This window comes from Oryctolagus cuniculus, chromosome 4 (genome assembly GCF_964237555.1).
Source record: "Oryctolagus cuniculus chromosome 4, mOryCun1.1, whole genome shotgun sequence".
Taxonomy (NCBI): domain Eukaryota; kingdom Metazoa; phylum Chordata; class Mammalia; order Lagomorpha; family Leporidae; genus Oryctolagus; species Oryctolagus cuniculus.
The window spans coordinates 440460-453718 of record NC_091435.1 but is presented as its reverse complement, the minus strand read 5'-3'; the positions used below and the strand labels follow the sequence as shown (position 1 = coordinate 453718).

Genomic DNA, 13259 nt, shown 5'->3' with positions numbered 1-13259 from the left:
TCCAGCTTCCTACAAATGTGCCGGCAGAGAAGTGTTGAAGAGCTTAAGGCTCATCCGGGTCTTCATTATTGCAAACAAAATTGCTTTTTTCTTTTTTTTTTTTTAAGATTTGTTTCAAAAACAGAATTGGAGGTGGGGAGACACACACACACACACACACACACACATACAGAGAGAGAGAGAGAGAGAGAGATCTGGCCTCTGCTGGCTCATTCCCAATGGCTGCAATGGTTTGGGGTAGGCCATGGCAAAGCTAGGAGCCAGGAGATTCTTCTGGGTCTCCCATGTGGATGCAGGGGTCCAAGCACTTGGGCCATCTTCTACTGCTTTCCTAGGTGCATTAGCAGAGAGCTGGATCGGAAGCAGAGCAGCTGGGACTCAAACTGGCACTTATTTGGGATGTCAGTGTAGCAGGTGGAGGCTTAACCTGCTGTACCACAGTGCCAGCCCCCAAATCAGCTTTTCAGAGGTGATCAAAGCATTGTGGTGTACACATCCTTGACTAACAGTGGCCTGGTTAGAGCTTCCTGGTGAGGGTAGACACAGCACATAGTGCAGCTGCAGTGGGAGGTACCAGTGTGACCAGGGTGTGCCTTGAACAGCTGAGTACCACATCGGCATGCCCTCTGGTGACATGGCTTGTTGATTTGCTTTTCATTCTGTTGAGTTATCTCCTACAAGGATGAATTCAGGCTGACCTGTGTGTTGCAAGGAAGTTTTGGAGTTGATGTATTAAAGTGTCCTCTGAAATTTGCTTTATATTCAGGTTGTGTATGATAGAAGCTCTGAAATTGAAGAGTTGAAAGCCATTATTGAAAATTTGCAAGAGAACCAAGAGCGATTACAGAAGGATAAAGCAGAAGAAATTGAACAACTCCATGAAGTCATTGAGAAGCTGCAGAGTGAGCTGTCCCTCATGGGGCCTGTGGTGCATGAAGTCAGTGATAGTCAGGCTGACAGTCTGCAGCATGAACTCCTCTGTTGTCAAGTAGAGGGCCCAGCTGTGTTACAGGGAGAGCTTGAAGCTGCGCATGCAGCCAAGCAGGCCCTGAGCCAGCTCCTGGCTGACCAGGAACGTGGCCACAGCCAGGCGCTGGAGGCTGTGCAGCAGCGCCTGCGGGGTGCCGAAGAGGCTGCTGCTCGGCAGCTGGTCGAACTTGGGCGTAGTGTGGCACTCAGAGAAGCTGAGGTGCAGAGCATGGCCTCCAGGATCCAGGAGTTTGAGGCTGTTCTAAAAGCAAAGGAAGCTACGATTGCAGAGAGAAATTTAGAAATTGCTGCCATGAACAAGTGGAAAGCGTTCCACTGCACTGAGCTACAGGCCATCCTGCTAGCCGTGGCCCGTTTCCGCCATGCCCTGGAACAGCAGCCCCTGGCTGCCTTGGATGAGCCTCTCGAGCTGCAGCGCCTGCGGGCACAGTGTGTCCGCCTCAGTCGCCAGCTGCAGGCACTGAACCAGAGGTTCCTTAGGTGCCAGCGGGAGCTGGACAAGCAGCAAGCCCATGGTGCTGCAGCCTGGACACAGGTGCCTGGGGGCCACCCCAACCCTTGTGTGGATACAGAGACTGCATATGATGACGACTTCGAGCAGCTGACCTCAGTCTCCCGTGGCCCAGATCATGACCCACAGGTAGGTCTCATTTCCTGCAGCCCACAGAAACTGAAGACCCTGAGGAAGTCAGCCATTCTGTGCCAGGGGTGTTGGGTGTTCTTCAGAAGAGATGGAGTTTTCCTTACTTTCCTCCTCTGTCTCTCGTAATTTTAGTGCCTGCCTTCTGTGCTGGACAAGTTGAAGGTTGCATTTACTATTGTTGGCTTCCTGACCTGGTAAAGAAAGGAGCCTGGCCCAGCTCTGGTTATTGCAGCCATCTGGGGAGTGAATCAGTGGATGGGAGACACACACACATATACCCCCTCACCCCTCCCCTTCTCCTGTAACTCTGCTTTTCAAATAAATAAGTCAGCCTTAAAAAAAAGGTCATTACTTACTGAAGGGTTAATCTTATGATTATAAAATAAACCAAAAGCATGTCACATAAAGATTAAAAGAAGAAAAGGAGAAAGGGTGGGAACATGGGCAGGGGGCGGGTGGGAAGTATCAGCTCTGCTCCTATATTTGTACATATGAAATTTGTTCTCCTGATATTAATAAAAAAATAGAAAAGAAAGGAGCCTGAGGCTCATGTCAGCCTCGACTTGTCCAGGGTCTGGCGCAGTGAAATCAGGCTGGGATTTCACTTTTTGGTACAGTTTTAAGCTTACATCTCTTTAAATTTCTGTTTTTGGCTTCTAATTAAATGTCTTGCCTTTTAACAAGCACTTCCTTTGTGAAGTGTTTTAAGCCCATCCATTCTGGAACAGGGGGACTTGGATGAGTTGTCTTTTTTTTTTTTTTTTTTCCTTTTTAAGATTTTTATTTATTTATTTGAAAGTCAGAGTTCCACAGAAAGAAGAGAGGCTTTTCAGATGTACCAGCCTGACCTGCTATGTGGCACCCCGAGTGAGCCCCTTGGGCAGCGGGCAGTGGCAAGACTTTCTTTCCTTGTGGTAGTTCTCAGAAACTGAGTTTCTGATGTATTCAGCTGTCACTTTCTAAACATTGTCACAGCATGGCAAAGTCCTGGTGACATTGAAGGATGCGGGGCTGCAGAGACAAGACAGTGTGATGTCAGTGCTCGAAGTCTGCCAGAGGCAGCTGGAGTCAGAACTGCTCCTGGTGAAAAACGAAATGTGCCTGTGTGTGGATGACAGCAGCAAAGTGTTGGGAAGACGGAAGGTACGTGCGCCTGGGAGGACAGGCTGGAACCCAGGTGTGCTGGGGACAGACCTGGCCTCCTGCTGAACTGAGCAGTATTTTGATGCTAAAGGGACCTGATCTCTAACATGCTGTTTATATCTGCTTTAAAATATCCCAAGTGCTACGCATTTCCCAGGGTCTAAGAAGCTTGTGAACATAAATAGTTACCTTTGCCCTAGAGTTAACAAGGTGCATATAACGGTTTGTAGCACATGCCTCTGGCTTCTCCTTGCACTCGTCTGTTTAAGGCTTCAGATTTGGTTTTGAAACCTCAGGTGTATTTTTTTTCCTCTGTGTATTTTCACTTTTTTGTTGAGGGAATAGGTTGCACATTGGCATCTTCAAATCTGCAGACGTTGGTACAACTCATGACCCATGTACACCAGGCAGGTTCCCAGTGACCCTACCTTGCAAAGACTTAGCCCAGGGATTGGAGCTGTTTCTGACAGCCTTCTTTTCTTTTTTTAATGTTTACTTATTTTTAATCTACTTGAAAGGTAGAGTGATAGTTAGAGGTAGAGTGATAGTTAGAGAAACTTCTTCTATCTGCTGGCTCATTGCCCACATTCCCACAACAGCCAGGGCTGGGCCAGCCCCAAGGCAGGAACTCCATCTGGATCTCCCGCATGGGTGGTAGCATCCCAAGTGTAGGAGCTGTCATCTGCTGCCTCCCAGGGTGCACTAGCAGGGCACTGGATCAGAAGCAGAGTAGGTGGGACTTGAAGTGGCGCTCACTCCGGTATGGGATGTGGTGTCCCAAGGGGCAGCCTGCCCTCGGTGGCACAGTGTCTGCCCTCAGCTGTGTTGCTGCTGGCACTTCACTAGCCTGTACTGTTATGCTGGCTCCTCCTGTCCATCTCAGGACCCCCACACCTTGTCGACACACCACTGTCCATGCCTCATGCTCATTACGTTACAGCTCCTTATCCAAACTTTCCAGTCCAACCCAAAAGGCTCTTCACACCAAAAATGGTTGATGGTTACTCTGTTTTCCCAACTGTGCTGCCATCATGTGCTTGCCTTGACTTCTTCAGAGAAGCCCAGCTGTGAATGATGTGTGTGTCTGGAATGTTTTGTGAGAGAGCAGAGGTGTGGCCCCAGCCCTCAGGGCACACTCGTGTCTATACCATGTGCTCCATGTCCATATCTTAGAACCTGAGAAATTCTGAATTCTGCAGCACACTGGGCCCGTGGTTTCCAAGCAGGATGTGGCCCTGGCTGGGCCTGACTTCTGAGAGGAGAAGCCTGGCTTCCTAATGTTGGTGGAGTACCCTCCAGAAACCCACTCTGCAGCGAGGGAGCCTTTTCCCCATCTCTGCAGTGAGGTGGTCTCACCATCCTCTGCACAGGGTGTTCGTTTGAATTCTTTTTAAAAATTAATTTATTTTCACTTCCCTTAGAGATAGAAAGATAGAGATCTCTTCCATCAACCGACTGACTCCCCAGGTACCCACAGCAGCTGGAACTGGACCAAGATGAAGCCAGGAGCCTGGAACTCCACGTGGGTCTTCTACCTAGTGACAGGGACCCAGGCTCTTGTACTATCTCCCAGGGTGCATATGGGAGCCAGATTGCAGAACGAGCCAGGACTTGAACCAGGCATGCCGATGTGGTATGCAGTTGTCCAAATGGTGTCTCAACCACGAGCCAAATGTCTGCTCTGTGACATTATGATCTGGTTGCCAAATTCAAGTCACACACTGGCATGGAAGCTTCAAATTCATTATATAAAATATGGTTTTGTGTTTTTTAATGTTAAGATTTAGAAATTTCCTGTCCATTCTTCCTCAAACAAAGAAATCTGTGTCCTCTGTAAGTTACCCCTGGAATAGGATGAGAGTAACCCTTTACATAGAGAGCTTTTAAACTTTGATTGTGTTTTTCATGAGACTATATAAATGTGCAATCTTTCATGTCTCACATAGGCCCCACAGGGCTCCTAGACAGTTTCCCAGGTGCTCCGGCAGGCAGGCAGACAGCTGTGCAGCGTGGTTCAGGGAGCTCACTCTGTGTCCCTGCTTCTTACCTACAGGGTAAGGAAAGACGACTGGATGGTTGCCAGCTGTGGAAAGTGGATCTTGTAGCCCAGGTCAAACAACTTCAAGAAAAATTGAACCGTCTGGTATATTCCCTGGCCTTCCAGAACATTGACAATGAAGCCTTCAAACTTCAGCAGGCGTCAGCAGTGGCGTGTGCGTGTGTGCAGGAGGGGAGCTTGGATGATGGCTCCCATAGCCCTGTAGGAACTGCTCCTGGTGATGCGTTTGATTTTGACAAAACCACATGGGATCTTGTTGATGGGATTAAAAATCGAGATTCTTGGATAGGAAAGGAGATGCCAAATGTTCCCATTCAAGAAAAATTAGGAACACAGGATGGGTCTCTTTCGTTACAAACCAGGGTGCACAGTGACTCCTGTGCCCTGAGTCATGCTGAGGAGGCCAAGCCCCTGACGGAAACTGCCAGAATGTTGGACCTGTCTTCCTGGAGCTCCCCCGAGGTCCTCAGGAAGGACTCGACCCTCGAGCCCCAGCCCAGCCTCCCCCTGACACCCTGCTCTGGTGCCCTGAGCCTGTGCAGTGCTGGTGTCTCCCCACCAGAGAGGATGGGTGCGTCGCTGCTACAGTCCCACACGCCAGGGCTGCTGAGTTCACCAGGCGATCTGGCAGGACAGCCCCTGTGCTGGGCAGAGTCTCCGTCAGCTGACCACAACCCTGTGGAGAGGATGGCTGCGGTAGGTGCCTCTCACTCCCTGTCCAGCATCTGTGGGGTGTGCAAGCCAGTGTTCCCAAGGGGATGTGTCCTCAGGGTCTGCCCAGGGTCACAGCAGCTGCCATTGTTGGCTCACCTGACAGTGCTTGGGTGCCTCCCAGCCCCTGGGAGCAGCTCTCTGCAGGGCCACTGCAGGTGAACATTAGATCATTCCAGTCACTTCTGACGTGTGAGATACACCTGCCCTCCTCAGAAACCCCCCGGGCCTGCTTCTGACTGATGCCGACTCTGAGGGGCACAGTCATAAACGCATCTTCTTGTAATTTGCATAAGAATTATGCTCTTTGTCTTGAATGTGTTTTTTAGTTGTATTTCATATTTAACAGGTCTCACAAATAATAATTTTGAGTACTTTATTATTTTTGAGTTAGACGATATTTTTTCTAACAATACTAGGATTTTGCATATGTTCAATAAGAAAAAATAAGGGGATATGGGGGATATGTTATCTGAGGTATCCGTAAATGTAGTGTCACTTATTTCTTTTTTAAAAAATGATTTATTTAGTTATTTGAAAGTCAGAGTTAGAGAGAGATCCTCCATTTGATGGTTCACTCCCCAAATGGCTGTAACAGCTGGGACTGAGCCAGGCCAAAGTCAGGAGCCTCCTCCAGGTCTCCACATAGGTGCAGGGCCCTGAGCACTTGGGCCATCTTCCACTGCTTTTCGCAGGCCATTAGCAGGAAGCTGGGTCGAAAATAGAACAGGCAGGATTTATTTATTGGGATGCTGGCATTGCAAACGGCAGCATTACCTTCTGTGGCACAATACTGGCCCCTGTAGTATCATTTCCTGCAAAGCATTTTAAAATCTAAAATACTTGCTAGTGGCTACTTTAAAATATTCCTCAGTTACTGTGGGTTACTTCCAGTTAAAATTGGAAGCACATGACCCTGACGGGTTCACACGTTTGAAGACTGTCATCTGGCTTCTTTGTGGGCCGATGATGAATTCCAGCCTTAGAAAAAAATTCCCCCTGGCAGGTTCAGTCTTGTGATGTGATGTGGTGACTTATTATTTTGACCATTTAAAAGTCCCCCTGTCTGAACAGGAGAAAGATATCGAAGATTTCATCATAACATCTTTTGATTCTCAAAATCCATTAAGATCACCTCCTCTTGGGTTAGAAGGAAAAAGCAATGGAAGTGAAACAGGTAAGTCACTTATCCTTTTTTTCAACTTCTTGTTTCCTTGATTTCGGAGTCCAGAGCAGCACATGGAATTCCTGTGAGTCTGCCTGAGGTTCCCAGCAAGCACTCTCGCTATGCTGCCCCGTGTGCTTCCGAGTTGAGCTGTAGACCTGAGGCCGTCTCTCGTTTGCAGTTCCCTGTGTACTTATTAAAATTAGGGTTGCAGTGCAGCACACATCACTGAGCAGAGGCCACTGCACATCTGTGGGCCTCCCTCACAGTGTGTCCTGGAACGGAAAAGATGTGCAGCTCACACATTGTTCACATCTCTTTGGGGTGGACGCTGGGGAGACACAAGCGAGGCTCCAGCCCTGCAGGTAACGCAGGTGCCTCCGTCTCACTGCATTTCTTTTTTTTTTTTTTTTTTTTTGACAGGCAGAGTGGACAGTGAGAGAGAGACAGACGGAGAGAAAGGTTTTCCTTTGCCGTTGGTTCACCCTCCAATGGCCTCCGCGGCCGGCGCGCTGCAGCCGGCGCACCGCGCTGATCCGATGGCAGGAGCCAGGAGCCAGGTGCTTTTCCTGGTCTCCCATGGGGTGCAGGGCCCAAGCACCTGGGCCATCCTCCACTGCACTCCCTGGCCACAGCAGAGGGCTGGCCTGGAAGAGGGGCAACCGGAACAGAATCCGGCGCCCCGACCGGGACTAGAACCCGGTGTGCCGGCACTGCTAGGCGGAGGATTAGCCTAGGTCTCACTGCATTTCAAGATGCTGACAGGTGAGGAGAGCAGAGGCAGTGGTGGTGCAGGGTCCTCAGCACATTTGTGTCTGGCCTGTGGTTCCATGTGGGTGTCGTGTTCTACTTGGCTTCCAGACTCCTCGGCAGTGGCAGGCTCTGCCAGGCCATCTTGCTCTTTTTTCATAGGGTATAGTCCTGTGGGAAGACACTGGGGATTTCGTGTGTGTTCTCTGGCTTCTCAGAGCATCCTCCTGGCTTCTGCCTCCACTGAAGCTTCTTGCCTGGATCACTCATTGCAGTGGCTGGTTACCAAACTGAGGTTTTCTTTTTGTAAGATTTATTTGTTATGGCATTGTCGCATAATGGGTAAAGCCACCATCTGCACTGTTGGCATCCCATGTGGGTGCCTGCTCAACTTCTGATCTAGCCCGTTGCTGGTGCACCTGGGAAAGCAGCAGCAGATGGCCCAAGTGTTTGGGCCCCTGTACCCATGTGGGAGACCTGGGGGAAACTTCTGGTTTCTGGCTTAACTCTGGCTGTTGAGGCCATTTGTGAAGTGAGCCAGCGAACGGAAGACCTCTCTCTCTGCCTCTGCCATTCCCTCTCTGTAACTCTGCCTTTCAAATAAAATAAATATTTTAAAAATTATTTATTTCTGGCCTGCGCCGCAGCTCAGTAGGCTAATCCTCCACCTTGCGGCGCCGGTATACCAGGTTCTAGTCCCGGTTGGGGCACTGGATTCTGTCCCGGTTGCCCCTCTTCCAGGCCAGCTCTCTGCTGTGGCCAGGGAGTGCAGTGGAGGATGGCCCAAGTGCTTGGGCCCTGCACCCCATGGGAGACCAGGAGAAGCACCTGGCTCCTGCCTTCGGATAGGCGAGGTGTGCCGGCCGCAGCGCGGCGGCCATTGGAGGGTGAACCAACGGCAAAGGAAGACCTTTCTCTCTGTCTCTCTCTCTCACTGTCCACTCTGCCTGTCAAAAAAAAAAAAATTATTTATTTTTTTGAAAGGCAGAGTTAGACAGATCTTCCATCCACTGAATCACTCCCCAGATGGCTGGCCACAACCGCCACAACTGGGCCAGCCTGAAGCTGGGAGCTTCATTTGTGTCTCTCACATGGCTGGCTGGGGGCCAGGCCCTTGGACCATCCTCTGCTGTTTTTCCCAGGCCAATTAGCAGGAGCTGGATTGGAATTGGAACAGCTGGTACCTGAACTGGTGCCCATAAGGGTTGCTGATGTCTCAGGTGGTGGCTTTATCCACTATGCAGTAGCATCACTCCCTAAACAGAGGTTTTCTAACTCTGTAATTTCTTCTTTAACTGAATCAGGCTAAAGTATTTTGATTCTTAAAATTTTCATTGGCTCTTTCAATGATTTTTGAGAATAAGATCATGGTGAAACATAGATCATTGAAAATTTTGGCACTTGCATATTGCTAATCCCGGCAACTTATAAAATTTTAATGTGTCTTTATTCCAAGTGGTGTGTGGAGTAAGAAGCTGAAAGGTTCAGTGAGGTGCATTCCATGAATGGCCTTCTGTCTGTTCCTTTGCCTGGGGACATCCCTGTCCAGCTCCCAGTATGACACAGCGTGTTCGTTCTGGGGATCATACTTGCTGCCTGGCCCCCCACCCCCACCCTGAAGCCCCTCTTGCTGCTTTTCCCTGTCACCCTGGGACAGCCCTTCCACACAGCTGCCACGGTCTGAGAGCCGATGTGCGAGAGAGTGTCCATCTTCCCCACACAGCTGCCAGGGTCTGAGAGCTGATGTGTGAGAGAGTGTCCATCTTCCCCACACAGCTGCCAGGGTCTGAGAGCTGATGTGTGAGAGAGTGTCCATCTTCCCCACACAGCTGCCAGGGTCTGAGAGCCGATGTGTGAGAGAGTGTCCATCTTCCCCACACAGCTGCCAGGGTCTGAGAGCCGATGTGTGAGAGAGTGTCCATCTTCCCCACACAGCTGCCAGGGTATCTTTCTTTTGCACACCTGTGTCTTCCTTCGCTTCTGTTCCTCTGTGTGCTTGGTTGCTGGCCTCCCACATGGTGCCCCAGAACAGTGAGGCTCTGCCCATCCGCCTTTCTTGGTGGTCTGGAGAAACTTTGTGGGTGGTGCTTTTTCTCTGACAGCTTTCTTACTCCCTAGCATTTGTTGAAGGTTTGGGCCTGGTGCCGACTGCTGGTTGAAACTCGTGTTTCCTCAGATGTTGTGCATGGCCGCCCTTCTCCATCCCTGTGGCCATGTCCCCACCTGCCTGATTAGGGTGGTGCATTTCTACCCACTCTGAAAGTCTTTGCTTTATTCCTGCTGTGGTCATTTCTCCTATGTTTCTCTCTTCTTTCTAAGGTTCTTCCTAATCACATATTGGTCTTCCTGTACTGGTTTTCTGCTTTTTGGTTTTTTTTTTTTCCTCTTATATTTTTCTCACTTTATTTATTCAAGTGGCAGAGAGAAGACAGCATTCAAGTGAGCTTCCGTCCACTGGTTCACTCCCCAAGTGCCTACAATGGCTAGGACTGGGCCTGGGGCTCTAACAGGAGTTAGGAACTCAGTCTGTGTCTCACTTGGGAGTCAGGGACCCAGCTCCTTCAGCCATCACTTGCTGACTCATCTCCCGTCTGCTGGCTCTCTGCTTAAATGTCTACAGCAGCTGGGGCTGGACCAGGCCCAAAGCAGGAGCTGGTGATTCAGTCTTGTCCCACGTGGAATGAGATGACCCACCGCTGCCTCCCAGGGTATGCATTAGCAGGAATATGGAATCAGAAGCAGAGCCAGGACTTGAACCAGGCACTCTGATATGGAATGCAGGCAGCTTGAGTATGCCTGCCCCCAGGAACTCTTATTTCTTAACTATGCATTGAATATTTTTATTTCTGTTCTCATGTTTTAAATTTCTTAGAGCTCCTTATTCTACACCTCTTTGTTCCTTTCTCCCATAACTTCACTTCCTTGTTCCATGCAGGATGTGCCCCTTTATTTCTCTGAAGATAATTTCCTCTCTCATTTTAAAAAAAGAAAAGGATTTATTTATTTGAAAATCAGAGTTACAGAGAGACCGGCGGGGGGGAGGGGGGGGATGGAGGAAGCGAGAGAGATTGAGATTGAGATCTTCCATCCACTGGTTTATTCCCCAAAAAGCGAGATTGAGATCTTCCATCCACTGGTTTATTCCCCAAATAGCTGCAATGGCTAGAGCTGGGTTAAACCAAAGCCAGGAGCCAGGAACTCCATCTCGGTCTTCCAAGTGGGTGACAGGGGCCCAAGCACTTGGGCCATCATCTGCTGCCTCCTAGGTTCATTAGCAGGGAATTGGATTGGAAGTGGAGCAGCCTGGACTCAAATAGATAGTCAAATAGGATTCTTTCTTTCTTTCTTTCTTTTTTTGGACAGGCAGAGTGGACAGTGCGAGAGAGAGACAGAGAGAAAGGTCTTCCTTTGCCATTGGTTCACCCTCCAATGGCCGCCACGGCCAGCGCACCGTGCTGATCCGAAGGCAGGAGCCAGGTACTTCTCCTGGTCTCCCATGTGGGTGAAGGGCCCAAGCACTTGGGCCATCCTCCACTGCACTCCCTGGCCACAGCAGAGGGCTGGCCTGGAAGAGGGGCAACCGGGACAGAATCCGGCGCCCCAACCGGGACTAGAACCTGGTGTGCTGGCACCCCAAGGCGGAGGATTAGCCTAGTGAGCCGCGGTGCAGGCCGTCAAATAGGATTCCTTCTTAACCTTCTTCACCACAGGGCTGGCCCCCTGAAGTTTCCTTTTGTTTGGTATATTTATTCTGTTTCTTCCTGTATGTTCTGTTTCATGCGGTATTCTGTATTAGAAACTTACCTTTACATGTTTTAGATCACAGGGGTGGGGAACATCCAGCCCTTGAGTGTTTAAGTCCTGCAAATTCATTTAGTGTGGTCCTGCTAAGGCACCCGCAGGCAGGACTCAAAATCTAATAAATCTGTAGCAGGCTAATTTTTATTCTGATAATTTTGGATTCCCCATTAACGATGTTATGAATATCCAAATAGCCCTTGGCAGAAAACAAATTCCCCAGCCCTAGAACTTGGACTACAACTTAAAAGACTGGGAAGGTCTGCCCTTACAAAAGGGCCTTGTCCCTGGGCATCTTCATCCTGGCCCTGCCTGGGCCCGATGGAGTCAGCTGGAAGGGCCCCTCATCCATCTTCACATGGGCATCTCCCCCTTGACTGTTCCTCATGTACCATGATGAGCATCTGCCCTGTCTCCTGGAGCTTGTAGCTCCACCCAGGCTCTGCAAGCCCTGTGAGTGGACCTCAGTCTCTTTGCTGTTGGGGTTCCCCTTCTGTCAGGCAGGGGTGCCTGGTGTTTCTGCTTAGGGCTCCTCAGCCCTGGTTGGCTGTTGTTTTGAGGGGTTGGGGGGGGGGGCTTTTCTCTACCCTGCCCCCTTCATCTTTTCCTGACCAGATGCCACTGTTGGTCCAGCTGCCCAGTTGTCTCGCATTGGCCAAACCTGTTGCCACCTGCCTGCTCTTTGCTGCTCTCATGGGTTTGGAGCACAGGCCCTGTGGCTGCCTACTGGGTGCTTGCTCCATACTGTCTTTGGAGGAAGAGGAACACCATGTCCACATTTGGGTGGCAGGAAGCCAAGGTAGCCATGAGGTTTATGTTTAATTCTATGCTTTTTATTACTGAATAAGCATTCTCTCTTGAATTACATTTTTTTAAGAAAAAGATTTAAATGTTTATTTGAAAGGCAGAGTTAGAGAGGGAAAGAGAGAGAGAGAGAGAGAGAGAGAGAGAGAGAGCGAGCTTCCGTTTGCTGGTTCACTTCCCAAATGACCACAGTTGCCAGGACCATGCCAGACCAAAGCCCGGAGCCAGGAGTCTCTCATGTGGAGGGGCTGCCTTCTGCTGTTTTCCAGGCCACTAGCTGGAAGCTGGATCATAAGTGGAGCAGCCGGGACTCAAACTGGCACCCAGATGGGATGCCAGCATTGCAAGCATTGGACTGCTACACTGGACCCCTGAATTACATTTTACATAAAAAAACAAAAACCCAAGCATGATCATGCACGCTTTCCTGTGTGGAAGGAGCCTCAGCTGCCGTTGACTCTGCTGTTAAGAGTCTTGTGTGTACCAGACTTGTGACGGCAGCTTTACCCTACGGTCTCCTCAGGTGACAGCTCAGGCTGTGGAGCGATGCTGAGCGCAGTGCCAGGGGAGTCGGAGGCTCCCACTACTGGTCCTGAGGATCCTGCCCCCTTCCCTGAAGGACTTCAGCAGCCTCTTGCAACTATGAAGAAAGAAGTGCATCCCAAGCAGGTGAAGGTGAGGGCTGGCAGAGCTGGGGCTGCCCTGGCACGCACCTCATTCCACGTGCCACTGGTCTGCATTGTGGTCCAAGCCCCATGCTGGCTGTTGTGATTTTATGCCTTGTCTGAATGTTTCTGGAAGGTGAAACCTGCTGCTGGAGGGGTGTGGGGACTCGTGGCCTGGGTGAGGGCCTTGGCTATGGGGGTCGCTGTGGACCAGCTGTTCTCATGGTGCCTCCCAGTGCGTGTGTTTTAAGGACTTTAGAGAATCTGAGCTGGGAAGCAACTTCCTGAGTTCATTCATCAGCAGGTGTCACCTGTTGGGCAGTGATAAGGTTCTGTTTTCTTAGGGGGTCCATCGTGCCAGGGCTGCCTATAAGTGAACAGCAGCTGGCAGTCTTGAGCACCACCCAGAGGCCTTCATCGTAGTGCTGAGTTGTGCAGGCGCTGAGGACTGTATGCTGCAGGGGCCCCTGCCAGCTTTGCTGTTACCACGCTGTGCACAGACGATTCTGGGGCGACTTGCACCACGCCCGG

At 50.3% G+C, this 13259-nt stretch overlaps 1 protein-coding gene across 4 annotated transcripts in view; it reads left to right on the top strand.

Annotated features, from left to right (window-relative positions):
- PCNT (pericentrin) overlaps positions 1-13259 on the top strand; it is a 161576-nt gene that overhangs the window by 100262 nt on the left and 48055 nt on the right. For all 4 annotated transcript variants that reach the window (XM_008267246.4, XM_008267245.4, XM_070071719.1 and 1 more), the window contains 5 exons: positions 767-1630; positions 2609-2776; positions 4830-5531; positions 6621-6723; positions 12587-12738. In XM_008267246.4, coding sequence (XP_008265468.2) covers positions 767-1630; positions 2609-2776; positions 4830-5531; positions 6621-6723; positions 12587-12738 — 1989 coding nt within the window. The remainder of the gene's footprint in view (positions 1-766; positions 1631-2608; positions 2777-4829; positions 5532-6620; positions 6724-12586; positions 12739-13259) is intronic.